Source organism: Carettochelys insculpta, chromosome 9, assembly GCF_033958435.1.
Source record: "Carettochelys insculpta isolate YL-2023 chromosome 9, ASM3395843v1, whole genome shotgun sequence".
Taxonomy (NCBI): Eukaryota; Metazoa; Chordata; order Testudines; family Carettochelyidae; genus Carettochelys; species Carettochelys insculpta.
Genome location: NC_134145.1, coordinates 30268190 through 30282984, shown reverse-complemented (window position 1 = coordinate 30282984; position 14795 = coordinate 30268190). Strand labels below are relative to the sequence as shown.

General features: G+C 39.5%; 1 protein-coding gene across 1 annotated transcript in view; it reads left to right on the top strand.

Annotated features, from left to right (window-relative positions):
• ODF2L (outer dense fiber of sperm tails 2 like) overlaps window positions 1-8454 on the top strand; it is a 69824-nt gene extending 61370 nt beyond the window's left edge. Inside the window, exons 15-18 of the mRNA XM_075002765.1 lie at window positions 1065-1150; window positions 1474-1636; window positions 2601-2726; window positions 7791-8454. Coding sequence (XP_074858866.1) covers window positions 1065-1150; window positions 1474-1636; window positions 2601-2726; window positions 7791-7919 — 504 coding nt within the window. The 3' untranslated portion in view covers window positions 7920-8454. The remainder of the gene's footprint in view (window positions 1-1064; window positions 1151-1473; window positions 1637-2600; window positions 2727-7790) is intronic.
• The last annotated feature ends 6341 nt before the right edge of the window (window positions 8455-14795 follow it).

The window sequence follows — 14795 nt, the reverse complement described above, 5'->3', positions numbered from 1 at the left end:
TCTTTTCATGTTCAGAATCAAACCTTACACAGGTCTGTTTGTTTTCTTTTTTTTTTTTTTTTTAACATTTATATTTATGTGACACTACATATCCTTTTTGTAAACTAGAATAATCTGTGACTGCAGTGCTTTGAGAAGTGTTTGAATTAATGAAGAAGACCAGAAAAAGGTCTCCTAATACTTACTGACTGGAAGACGGTGTCAAAACCCCCAATGACATGATTAGAAACAGAATGAGGTCCATTGTGCTATTTTTATGATCCCTATAAAAATACAAGCTCTGGTTTTTATGTTAAATATCTTGCAAAGGTCATCTTTATAGATATAGATTTGGCTTGATATATATATACCAAGCTTGATTTGGCATATAATATCCTGTACAAATCATTAAATAGAATGGAATCATCATTTTCACAAATGGATGACAACAGGTTCTTAACAAACCATTCATTGGAAGAGGAACCACATTCTGTTCTCACTTGTACCTGTTTAGGGCCTCAATTCAAGAAGGCTTTTAATCATGTGCTTAATTTCAAGTAAGTTCTATTAATCTGATTGAAAATTAAGTATGTGCTTAAAATTAAGCTAATGTTTGCGTTTCTTGAATGGGGCGGGGGCTGTCCTGAACTGAGGCCTAAATGCAGAGGAACTCTGTCAGTGATGTTTCTCAAGAGTTTCACTGTATTGCTGAGATCAGAATCTGATGCCTAATTTTTCGACAAGACATTTAAATTAAAATTTGTGTTTTCCATATATTTAGGTATAGTCTAGTATATATATTTGTAAATTTTATTGCTCTTTTCAAAATAAATGCTTTAGTGCTTCACTGAATTAAGTTGTAGGAGTGTGAAACAGCTCTAAGTTCATGCCTTAACAAATCTTTACATTATAGTGTGCCTCTTTAGTTGTATTTTATTTGCTTCAAATATAGGCCAAATCTTGTTTGCTATGGTACTGAGGTAGGCCCACTGACTTTAAGGAACTGTTCACATTAGGCAAGCTTGATTTGGCATTTAATGTCCTGTACAAATCCATTAAATAGAATGCAATCATTATTTTCACAGATGGATGACAACAACAGAGTCTTAACAAACCATTCTTTGGAAGAGGAAAACTGTAACATTCAGACGAAATTTGAATATCTTAAAAGGTAAGTGTGATATCTGCATCTCTGGGGCAAAGTGGGAGGGTCCAGGAGCAGAAGGGGCAGAGCCAAGGGCAGTCAGCCTTCAGCACTGCCTGGACCGCAGTGCTGGGTCCCTTTCCCCACTCTCTGACAGCTCATGTAGCTGGAGCAGTGCTGCCGCAACATTTCAAAGGTTCCCAGAGTTCTGGCTACCATGCTGGGCCAAGGGGCAACTGCCCCCTTTGTCCCTTCCCCTCAGTCAGGTGGACTGGATATCTGAATAGAACTTACTTCTATATTTTTCTCCTCATAATCAAATTTCATGTGTGTATCCGTTTTCCACAAAGGCAGTTGGAAAAGATGGAGGTACAAAATGAAGAACTTGCACATCAATTGGCAAACCAAGAGGAGAGTCTTCAGCACACTGAATTGCAGCTTAAAGAGAAATTAGCAGAATATGATTCTCTAGCCAGACAATTGGAAGCTGCTTTGGAAGAAGGCAGAAAAACGGTATATATGGTCAATATGTTTCTAAACTTGATTGCAGTTTTTCCCATTTTCAAATAAAGACCTCTTTGGAAAAGAGCAAGGTACTTGAGCAGGTGTGATGGCCAGACAACTCAAGAAAAGTAGATCATGCCATGTGTGGGGTCAGTGAGGAAAAATGGGTAATGGGAGCATCATCTAAATAAATATGAAGACCTTTGGATTTTCTGAACCTATTGAAGTTGATGGCAAAATTCCCATTGACTTCAATGGGACCAGGATTTTGTCATTCATCTTTACACAAAGGAATTCTTTCCATCAAACCACATGAAAAGCTTCAGCAACCCAGTGTTTAAATGTACAAATGTGACGTAAGTTCTGATCAAAAAGCTTCTGCTAGCCTTTTTTCATTTTCATTTCCCTTTCATATAGCCCACAAGGAGTTGGATACTGAGCCTTTCTAATTTCAGAAGAGGGCTTTCCACAGTCAAATTTCCCAGCTTTTGTTTTGAGTCTTGAACATAAAGGATAGATTTTAACCAAATAGGCAAAGTATAGGACCTTAGATTACTTGTAACTATTGCAGTACAATCAGAAAATATTGATCTAAAGTGATAATTTCCCCATTAAATTACCTATCGGTAGAATAGACTGCACGGTTTTATGATTGTTTTCACATTCTAGTAGTATTGACTGATTCTGAATAAATCTCTGCTCAGCACAGATTCACAAATGAGTCATCAGACTCTTTTTTTCCCCTATTCGTCAATCCCCCGGTGTTTTCCTATGATACAATTTACTTCATTTTTGACCGTGTGTGGTCAGTATAATTGATAATTCCTCGGGAATTGAGGGAGGATTATTGCTGGCAAATACGGAAGAGACCATTAGTGGTAAAATAATCGTAAAATAATTATTCATTGTTTTGGGCTTTAAATGCAGGTGTATGGGTAATTATGTAGCTTTTTGTTCTTTTGTTACTATTCAGAAGTCTGAAGAGGTGGAAAAAATGTCATGCAAGGAGAGAGCTCTTCAGACAAAAATATTTTCTCTTGAAACAGAATTAAGAGAGAGACGAGAAGAGCAAAAGCAACTTGTCTGCAAATTAACCAATGTGAGTAATCTATCATTTCAATAATGGCATAGAGTGTATGCTTATAGAGTTTGCAGGTGATATCAAGCTGGGAGGGGTTGCAAGTGCTTTGGCGGATAGGGTCATAATTTAAAATGATGTAGACAAACTGGAGAAATGGTCTGAGGTAAATGGGATGAAGTTTAATAAAGACAATCAGTTTCACATATACAAATTGGGAAGTAACTGTCTAACAAGGTGTACTGAAGAAAGGGATCTAGTGGACCACAAGCTAAATATGAGTCAACCATGTGACAGTTGCAAAAAAAAGCAAATATGATTCTGGAATGCATTAACAAGAGTGTTGTGAGGAAAACACAAAGTAATTCTTCTACTCTAATCTGTGCTGATGAAGCCTCAGTCGGAATATTATATCCAGTTTTGGGCAACAAATTTCAACAAAGATGTGGAGAAATTGGAGAGTGTCAAGACAAGAGCAACAAAAATCATTACCTGATCCATGAGGGAAGAGTGAAAGAATCAGGTTTATTTAGTTTGGAAAAGAGAAGACTTGAGGTATGTCTATACTTGCCCGGCATTCGACACGTCACGATCAATCTTTCAGAGTTCAGCTTTGCTGCATATGTGAAGATGCAACAAAATAGACCTCTCTGGGCTCAGCCATTGACCCTGGTACTCCAAGCTATTGAGTGGAGCAAGGGATATCAGTGCAAGCCAGAAGAGCCCCATTCTATATCAGTGCAGAAAGGTGATTCTGATACATTGATTCTAGCTATACTAATGACCTAGCGAGAACTGTGTATCTGGGATTGTCTTTATTCCCCAGTGTAGACCAGTCTTGAGAGGGAACATGATAGCAGCCTACAAATACTGAAAAGGGTGTTACAAGGAGGAGGGAGAGAAATTGTTCTCCTTGACCTCTGAAAGGACAAAAAGCAATGGTCTTTTAATTACAGCAAGGAAGGTTTAGGTAGGACATTAGGGCTACGTCTACACGTGCAGCCAACATCGAAATAGCTTATTTAGAAGTAGCGACATCGAAATAGCCTATTTCGATGAATAACGTCTACACGTCCTCCAGGGCCGGCAACGTCGATGTTCAACTTCGACGTTGCTCAACCCAACATCGAAATAGGCGCAGCGAGGGAACGTCTACACGTCAAAGTAGCACACATCGAAATAGGGATGCCAGGCACAGCTGCAGACAGGGTCACAGGGTGGACTCAACAGCCAGCCGCTCCCTTAAAGGGCCCCTCCCAGACACAGTTGCATTAAACAACACAAGATCCACAGAGCTGACAACTGGTTGCAGACCCTGTGCCTGCAGCATAGATTCCCAGCTGCCGCAGAAGCAGCCAGAAGCCCTGGGCTAAGGGCTGCTGCCCACGGTGACCATAGAGCCCCACAGGGGCTGGAGAGAGAGCATCTCTCAACCCCCCAGCTGATGGCCGCCATGGAGGACCCAGCAATTTCGACGTTGCGGGACGCGGATCGTCTACACGGTCCCTACTTCGACGTTGAACATCGAAGTAGGGCGCTATTCCTATCTCCTCGTGAGGTTAGCGACTTCGACGTCTTGCCGCCTAACGTCAAAGTTAACTTCGAAATAGCGCCCGACGCGTGTAGACGCGACGGCAGCTATTTCGAAGTTGGTGCCACTACTTCGAAGTAGCGTGCACGTGTAGACGCAGCCTAGGAAAAACTTCCTAATTGTTCATGTGATCAAACACTGGAATAAATTGCCTAGGGATGTTGTGGAATCTCTATCATTGGAGGTATCTAGGAGCAGGTTTGATAAACATTTATAAGGGATGATTTAGATGGTGCCAGGTCCTACCTCGAGGGCCAGGGACTCAACTTGATGACCTCTCAAGCTCCCTTCTAGTTATGATTCTGTGACTTTCTCAGGGGGAAGAAAAGAAATTGGTGGAAAGTTTCAATTCTCTGCATATGCAGCAGTACAGTGTTCCCTCAGGAGTAAACCTGGCTCTTCACTGTCTTATGATCTCTCTTTGAAATGCCAGCACTTGAAAGTTTAAGGTTTTTCTATGGAAGGTGCTAATTCTGTCATGGCAACAGAGAGAACTGTACCTTGGATCTCTTTTTAGTTCATCTCAAATACACCTTGTAGGTGACAGGCCTGGCTATCTGCACCTTGCTGCAGATAGAATCACACACTCCAGCAATTCCTAAAGTGGATTTCTGGGCTGTATCCCCTTTTTACCAAGCATAGTAATGACTTAGGCCCAAATCAGCTTTTATATCTACAGAGGTTTTCTTTAGGGGTCCATGGCAATGTAAATTTGCAGTGACACAGAAAAGCGTCTTCCATACAAAGCATAGTTTTTCCTCAAAAATACAAAGCACCTAGAATGCAGGTAGAAATAATAAATGACCTGAACGAATGAGTCTTACTTACAAAAGCTGGTTTCTTTAATAAACCTGCTTCTTCATAATGAAATCCATCCTGCTAACTAAGGCTGCCTGTCTGTCAGAGAGGTCACAGAAGTCACCGAGGTACATCCACACCACCCACTGCTGAAGCAGCCCTTCATTCAGCTGGTCAGGCACACCCACAGTCAGCCTAAGTGGCCCCAGGGTCAAAGATGAGCAGTGGCCAGCATGGTTACCTCTGGGGACTGCCTGAGCTGTGGCCTTGGTTGGCCACAACAGCATCCAGTGGACTGCTCTGGGAGCTGCTGGAACAGCGGCCAGCAGGGGCATTAGACCAGCCACTGCTTGACATCTGGTCCCAAGGACTGCCTAAGCAGCAAGCCACGGTAGCAGGTCCCAGGGATTGTTAGAGGAGTGGCTGGAGCAGCTGCTGGCCCCGCAGACAACCCAAGGAGCAGCTTTTGGGCTAGTCTCAAGGGGCCTCCCAGAGCAGCAGTGCTCCAGGCCCCCCAGCTGAAATTTAGTCAAGGGTATTTACAGTAAAAGTCATGGGCAGGTTACCAGCTAAAATTTTTAGTTTGTTACTTGTGACCTGTTCATGACTTTTACTAAAAATACCTATAACTAAAATCATAACTAGCTTACAGAGGCAGGCACATTATTCATACAGAACAGTACAGTAGAACCCCGCTTATCAAAGCCACCTTTATCTGGCTCTCCATATTAACTGAACTGGGCACAGCATTCTGGATTGTCAACCCTGCTGTTTCCAAGGGCTGAGAGCTGGAACCCTTTCTCCTGATTATCCAATCAGGCCCTGATCCCAGTTAGATCATATAACTGGGATTGCACTATGTAGATATTTCCCTGTAAACCATAACTTAAACTCATAGAATACTGACTTTTTTCAAGACTGTCTCTGTGGCACTTAAATTTTTTCCTTTGAATATAAAATCTATTTATTATGCTGAAATAAGGACTCATCTGTCCCTTGTTCTTTTAGCAGTAAGTTTTAATGATTGATTTTTATTTCTCTAGAATATGGGAATCCTTAACATTTCAAATGCATTTGTTGTTTAATTTTCCTTTGTTTATTGGCTGTTTTTCCAAAGGAGACTGGAAAAGATCTTAGTCTCCCATGTTAGTTGAATCATTTCAGGGAAGCTTCCTCCCTGAGAAAAGAGATCACTCCCCAATGTAGGGAAAAATCCACCCAGATGAGAACACCACAGATTTCAGCTCCCTACTTGAATGAGGATATTCTGGATGTTCTGTTAGCTGTTTTTGTTACTTATTTCCAACATTGTCAACATTCAACCTCATCTCTGAACCTCCCAGCTCTTATCCAGGATTTTGGCTGGGTTGTTCTTGTCCCAGTTTTTCTTTTTTCATTTTGAAAGGTACCTCTGAAAATCTATCCATGATACCAATGCACTTGTTCACTTTTCATGAGCCTGATCGTGGCTGTGGTGAAATCATGGGGAGTTCTGACTTTCAGATTAATGGGACCATAAGCCTCAAAAGCATGAATTTGTTACAACTCACTTAACTTTATAGAGAGGAGTTTTATTCAAATGACCAGACTTTCCTGTACAATCTAAGTCATTTTATCTCAAAACTCTACTTCCAAATCTACCACCTGAGGCTGAAACCTTAAGATAAAACTACAAATCACTGGTATTATTTTTCAGCAAACTCTCTCCAAAACCTCTGTAACAAGTTTGTAGTCTACTTTTCAATGGGTTCTATTTTAGAAATATTTCAGGCTGCCAGTTCAAGATAAATATGAAAAGAGAATTTATGCCTGATGGGGGAGGTATTCTGACCAAGCACAAAAGATGTATATTTTTCATCCATAAAATTGGGAATATATTATGCAAAGTATATGCAATATATTATGCAAAGTGCCAAACGGAACTATGAAGGGCGCGATCCATAGTCTACGTAGACTGAAGGTTGCTACTACTATTATGCAAAGTGAAAAACAAAAATTACATTGGCTGTGTCTACACTACAAAAATAACTTCAAAGTTGCTTACTTCGAAGTACAACTTCGAAATAAGCAACTTCAGAGATAAGCGTCTACGCACACCCTACTTTATCTAATAGAACTAAATCTACAAGTTATTATTGAAAAATAAATTTAAGAAAAATATTTATTTTAAGCTACTCATATCAGAAAACATAATGGGCATAAAAAGAAATTTAAAAAATGACTATTTATGTGGTAAATTATCTGTGACTTACCATGTATGGATCTGATAGATAAGTAAACATTGTTTTTATTCACAGATGAGGTAAGCAACAAAAGTCAGGCTTCTTTAAAGATCAGTAACAGATGTTCTCATTAGAAAAAATAAGTATGAGAGTTTTGAGTTTGTATTGGAATTAAGGTCCCATAAATCTTTAATGATAGAATTGCAGAAAGTTTGACTGTGGCTGTAAAATATATCCCAGGACTCATGTCTTCTTTTTTAAGAATATAAAGTTATGCAAACAGATCAAATTGGGCTCAGGAGACATAATGTGTAGGTTCAAGATTTTGGGGTTATTGTGAGGGTCTTTTGTTTGTGTGGAGTTGGCTAAAATTTTAGGGAATGATGGACAAGGCTATAAAGTTTGAGTAGTAGTCATCTTGCATTTTTATTTTGTATTTTATTTCCAACTTACACACCATTTCCCTCTTTTTAGAGTGAGAAACACCAGGAAGTATGTTTGAAAGAATTAGAGCACAATCTACAAAAATCAGAAAACCAGAACCACAGTATCCAGAATTATGTACAGTTTTTGAAAAAGTCGTACGTAACAATGTTTGGTTGATTTCTTTAATGTAAAATATTTTAAATAATAAAGGTAGAATGTTATGAAGTTCTGTGTGTCCTTAACTCTTGATGAAGTCCACAGAAGTTGAGGACACTTTGCTGGTTTGGATCCTGTGTTGTTAGGGCTTCCTAAGAAAACTCTCACTCCAAATTTTGCAAAATTGAGTGCTACCCTGATATACAGAGACTGGTTGATCATGTTCTGAATGTATACATGGCAGTACTAATCTGAAAAGATGGTGCATTTTGTGAACAATAGTGAATGGAAAAACAACACAGTCTTCATGAAAGATGTGTGTTTCTGTTAGTTATTGTACTTCTGTTGCTGTAGACATCCCTCTGGATTCAATATGCACTCCAGCTGCCATAATAGTAATAGAAATACTTCTTAATATTTTGCAAATGTAATACATAATTGAAAGAAAATCCATTGCAATTATTATATGGAAGCGCCAAGTGTGGTGACATGCCTTCTGAGAATAGCCCTAGTTCAACAAGGTATTTAAGATTATCACTAATTGTAAGCACATGTGTGGTTCATTGGGATTATTTGTGTCTAAAATGAACCAGATGTTTACATACCTATCTGAACTGAGACCAGTCTGAAAGAGAATCCTGATTATGTAAGTTGGTTGTGATATATTTTAAAGGATAACAGATTCATATAACATCTAAACATTTCAACATATACATTTATATGTATTAGATATCCTATAATTGTCCTCTTTAAATAAAAATCTAACTGACAGTATTTATTTTACGTGCATGTTGTAACTATACTTTGTCAAATATAACAAACTTATAGCAACTAAATATTGTTTGGTGCATCAGTGGGTTTCTTTTTCCCCTCTGTCCTATTAGGTATCCATATCAACAATCTAATGGCATATACAGTATTATTCTGCTGGTGTACACTCTAGACTTCTTTTAAGAATACTATTTAAGTATATTTGGTTATTGTGTCACTAGCATAGTTCTTTCTATTACACTTTTTGGTTGCTTGCATTAAAATCTAACACTAAATTTTACTTTGATTAGGAATAATATTTCCCCACCATCACTTCAGAATTTACCTGTTTAGTGATACTGAATAATCATAACCTTTTCAAAAAATCATCAATGAATAAACATCAAGATGTGAAGAGGTAAAACATAGAATCCAGTACAAGATTTATTTTTAAAAGATTAGTACAGACCAGTCAAGCTACATGGTCACTTTAGTAACTGCAGGGTTATTCTTTCATAAATCATTTAAGAATTTCCAATAAATTGTTTTTAACCTATCATCTGCTATGCAGGAACTTAAAAAAAGAATATTTTGTCTTTACTTTAGTGCAATAGTCTTTCAGATATAGGACTTGAATTTGTTTGAACATTGCCTAATCTATAGATTAGGTATCATTTTGAGTTCTATGGCAGTTCAGCAGCCTCTAGATCAGCCATGGAATTATTAAGTTTACTTTGATTGATGGTGAGCACCCTGATGTATGCAGGAAGACAATCACATTTAGGGTAAGTCTATACTAGGGAAATAATTCAATTTCAGATAACGCAATTGTAGTTACAGCATTTGTGTAGCTAGAATTGACATATCAGAATTGACTTACTTCCCTAGTGAAGTCCGAGCCACTTTTGTTTCATGTCAGCATCCCTTACTCAACGTGATAGTGTGGAATACAGGAGTCAACAGCCAAGCCCAGAAATGTCGATTATGCTGTGTCTTCACCAGATGCACAGAATCAAACTCCAGAAGATCAAGCACAGCACATCAATCTTCTGGTAAGTATAGACAAATCCTTAGGGAAGACCTTTTGAATTTCTAATAGTTTTATTAGCACAATCAGTAATATCACAAATTGCAATATTGCAGAGTAAACAAATGATACAAAGTACCTACATATCCTGATAATTTCTTTCAGGAAGCCCCAATATAGATAAGATGACCTTCAAGTCATCCTTGGCATTGTAGGTTCCAGAAACTATCCCTGGGATACAGTAGTCAAGTAGCACTACCCACAGAAAGGTTGGTAACACCTGGTCTATCTCATGCAGAAACAGTAGGAGTTTCAATATCTGTTCCTGTCAACACTGATGTTGGAGTGCCCTCTTCTCATAGGTTACTAGGCTTTTATTAGCATATAACATCAATTGATCTCCATAGTGTTCTTGTAGTTGAACATCTGTAGATATTTTTATTTTAAGATATCCAGAGCCTGTATAAACTGGCTTCTTGCAGTTATCTGTCAATAGGTTAGCACTGCTTGCTTGTTACAGCACTCTGTCTTGTGACATCTTATGATATAGGATCACTTAGAGGTTAGTTGCTGATGTCAAGTCTCTAGCTCTTAGACTTTAGCCAGTTTGCCTAAAATAATGTTTTATAGCCTTGAGACCTATAGGGTTTTTGCATTAGTCTCTTAATCCATGTCTATATCTTACCTACCATAACAGGCTACATGGATTAGTGGAATTGGTGACATAGTTTCAGAGGTAGAATCTTTACCTCAATGTAGTACACAAGTTCGTTTGTTTCAAGTATCACCTGAATATAAAACATCTCTTTTTGGTCAGGCTGACTGATAGCAATGCTATTCAGAAGATACTAAGCCACTGAGATATCATGCTGAGGATGCTGGACTGACAGTTATGAGTCAAAAAGATATATTTTTCCTGAACTGAGAAAAGAAATTGTGGAATCACTAGAGCCCTTATCTTGTAAATGTTTATGCATGCACTTTATCCCTGTTGTATGCGTCAAGTTAAACTTGTGCAAGACTGAGTCTGTAGTACTCTGTGTTTTTGTATAAAGTTACTTACATCTAAATATTTACAGGATTGAGGCTTAATAGACAGTAGCTATTCACCCCTTTTACCCACATACTTTGATTTACCTACTATGGATAGCTACAACTAGAAAGCATTATGAGTTACACTGAGGCTACTAAGTTACCAGTTGATTCTGACTGTGCTGCAGTATTTTGTACTTGGAAGCCAGGATGAGTTAATGCTATGCAAAGAGAATAAAATGTTATAAACACATCAGAAGGAATACTAGAGAAAAAATAGACCCATTAGTAAATGGTTCTAATTACTAATCAGTAAATTAGTAATGGGAGACCAGAGTCCAATGCTGAATAGCTAAGGTATTGCATTGCTTGTTTAAATCTCTGTTCGACTACTAAAAACAAAGTCAGTTTAGATAGTTCATAAATTAGGAAAGCCTTGTAAAAAATAACTGTTCGCAAAGAGCAGGGAACCATAAGGGAACACTTGGAAAATCTGAACATATAAAAGTCAGCTGGCATGTATGCAAGTCATGCCTTGTAGGTCAGAGGTTCTTACATTGTGGTTTGTGGAGAACTTTGTGGTCTGCAGTGAATGGGTTGATCATGTGGTATTAGGTCCTTTCCCCTTGTTTCTAGCTACTAAATGGTATTAAAAGACAGATACAAATATATGTAGTCTCAGAGCTATTACAGGATTGCGAATGGGAGAGCTGCAGGAAATCTGTGTTTGCTACACAGAGGAACTCCTTCTATATATATTAGCTTAACTTGTTGTAGATAACTTGCCTGTCAAAAATTACTCACCTCAGGCAAGGGAGTGACGACTTACATGGTTGAACTTATAAACTGGATATACAGATATTTAGTAGGAGAAATATATTGGTGATAGAGACAGCAAATTAGACATAGAGTTTGTAATATCAAATGAAAGTAACAAAGACCAATGTGTTTTAGGTTGCATACGTTGAAGAACAGCAGCCCAGGAGAAAATATGGGCAAACAGAGAGTGTACTGAGAAGATGCTGAGGTGCATGTGGTACATTTCTAGCCATCAGAATGTTCCCCAAATCTGCCCTCTTCTGAAAATAAAATGACAGCTCTGATACTGCTTCCAAATGATTTAAAAATATTGCTAGATGCATTAGGCTAACAATACATTAGATAATACTGCATCATATGCATGTTCAGTAGTAAGTGAGTCCACAAAGAAAAGGAACATCCCAAACTCCAGTGAGATGACAACCCCCCAAATTTTTTTATGAACCATGACTTGTGCTACCATTAGTATCCTACTGCTTGTATTTTAGAAGGTACCTTTGTGGCTTTGTGCCTCCTTGTTTTTAGCATATGCAGCAGATTGTCATTTCTATTTTCACACTATAGAATTCAAGTGTCATATCTTCATTTGGAATTTTCTCATTATGTGGCTTTTTAATTGACTTTTTCCTCAGACTGCTAGTGGCAAAGTTGACATTGATACCACTGAAATGAAGTCATGTTTCTGTAATATATTGTACTTAGCCTCATGATATGCAGCCACCAACAATGCACTGCAGGATAAAACTTCTTTTTAGTAAGTGGGTTTTAAGGATACTCTTGACCATATTGCAAATCAAATCGTACCAACATTGTTTTTATCATCCAGGTTCCAACCCATCAACGGTGTTGCTGGTTCTATCTTAAGCAGTAGGAGACCTTCAGTATAGTGTCCTGAGACATAACCATCCCATATGCATCCCAGTGAGTTGAATCTTATAGTCCAGGGGTGGACCACAATTTTTGATGGGAGGGTTGCTCCAAGAATATGGGAGGTGTTCAAGGGCTGCAGTCTTCCACAATATTAATGAAAGAGGTGCAAAGTCTGGGATGAAGGTTGTGTGCAGATGGGAGCTTAGATAAGGGGTTGGAGTGCAGCAGGAGGTGCGGATCTGGGAGAGTTTGGATGAAGGAGGGGGTACTGTCCTGGGGCAGGCAACTGGGGTACATGAGGGGGTGCAGGGGTTTGGACTATGGCCTAAGGTAGGAAGAGGTTGTGTTCTGAGTCAGGAGACTGGGCTGTAGGAGAGGAAGCAGGGGTTTAGGTTGTGACCTAGGGCAGGGGACTAGGGTGAAGGATCTGGGAGAGGGTGTGGGTACAGGGGGGCGGGCAGAGGGGGTGGGTTACGTGGGGTAAGGGAGGCAATGTGGCGCTGGTGGGGGTGAGGGGTGGGGTCCCAGGGGCAGGCTCTGCCTGGGAAATGCTTACCCTGGTGACTTCCAGCCGGCAGCCCAGAAGTTCCCGGCCTTCCATGTCCTGACAGGTGGCTCAGAGCAGCTGCTGCAGGGCCATGTGCATCTGTGAACAGCTGCAGGCCTCAGGGTAGGTGGGGAGGCATTCTCCAGCACTGCCTGTTCTTCAAACTGGCAGCTCCCATTGGCCAGAAACCAGCCAACGGTGTCTGCAAGGTTTTGCTGAGGGCAGGGGCAGCATGCGAAATCTCTCTCCCACTCCCTCTGGCATTGCAGCTGTTCACAGACAAGCATCACCCCAGAGCAGCTGCTCTGAGTGGCAGGGTAGAGTGTGGCAGGCAGCTTCTGCTGCATCCATGGGCCAGATCCAGCGGTTTGGCGGGCTGGATCCAGCCCATGGGCCATATTTTGCCTAGACCTGCCCTAAAGGCTCGTTCAGCATGGTGGTTAATCTGCACATAACTTTGAGCACGTACAAAGTCCTGCTGTCAGATCAGTTTTCTTGGGACTATTGTCTCATGCTTACGTGCCTCACTAAACCACATTGTTAATTATGCTCGTTAATACTGCAGCATCCTTGTCTTCTAATCATTGTATTTATAGTAGTAATTCCACGTGATGAATTAGATTTTTTTCTGAAATTATGTTTCACTGTAACTTCCATCCAGATGTTGTTAATATGTGATAATGGACTCATGTGTCTTTAGTCAACCTGACAGCTTTGTTTGGGGCTCGGAGGAGAGAGTCTGTTAAAGGGACGGGGTAGTTCAGAAGAGTTGTCTTTCCTCAGTATCCTGTACATTTCTGTGTATATTTGGTAACACAATAAAACAAGCTGTTTTGTTTAGAATTATCTAGAACCATCTAGAGACACTAAAGTTGGGCAATAAGTTGCATTTCACCCCTTCTGTCAAGTAAAGTTTCATATCCAGGCATAATGTTCCTTCATTGACATTGTAACTACGGGGAGTTCTGAGTTTGCTAGTCCAAAAGAAGACAACAAGCACTCAGTCTCCAATCTTACAAATATTCATCTTGGATGAAAGGGAAACCAATACACGGGTGCCTCATTTTTCACTGTCTGTGGGAAACTGAGGATTTGAAGCAGAGGATACTCGTACTATCATATGCTTTAGTTTTGCTAATGTCTGGGAAAACAGAATTTAAAGCAGAAGCATAAGTTTTAAGGGTACTAGGGGCCCTACCCTCTTTAATCTTGTCTGCCAAATACCCTATTACTAGTAGTTTAGAGTTGATAGAACTTTTATCTCTGTTTCCTCTCCATGGCATAAAGCTGCTATAAATTCTCTTTTAAGATCTGTTGATGGAGACTTTCTAAAGAGATAATAGCTTCCCTCTGTAAACCTGCCTTTTCAAGGAATTTCTTGATAGAAGACATACGATATCCTCTGAGTTCCTTACAGCTGAGTCATCAGCCTGATGTGATATGTTACCAGCTCTCAAACCTTCCTAGTTCTCTTGCATAGCCCAGTATTAGTGCCTAGAACCCAAGATTTGTATCTCGATAGAGGTTTAAAAAGGGACTATTAATATCTAACTCGCCATAACTTCCACTAAAATAACTACTACTGCATTTTGCATCAGAAGCAATAAAGGAAAGAGATTACATCCCAGATGAGCACTTCTTTTTTCCAAAGGCCCTCATAACCGAGTCTTCTTTACAAGGGAATTTATACATAAAAATCTCCTGTTTTCTGATTATTCTGAAAGTCTCCCATAGAACTATACGTATGTGGAAAATTCTGTTCTTCCCAAAGACTTTCCACTTGAGAAGGGCATTCCTCACCATCTTCCTTTCGCTTGTAATGTGAAAAGTTCCAGGAGGAGCTGTTAGACTC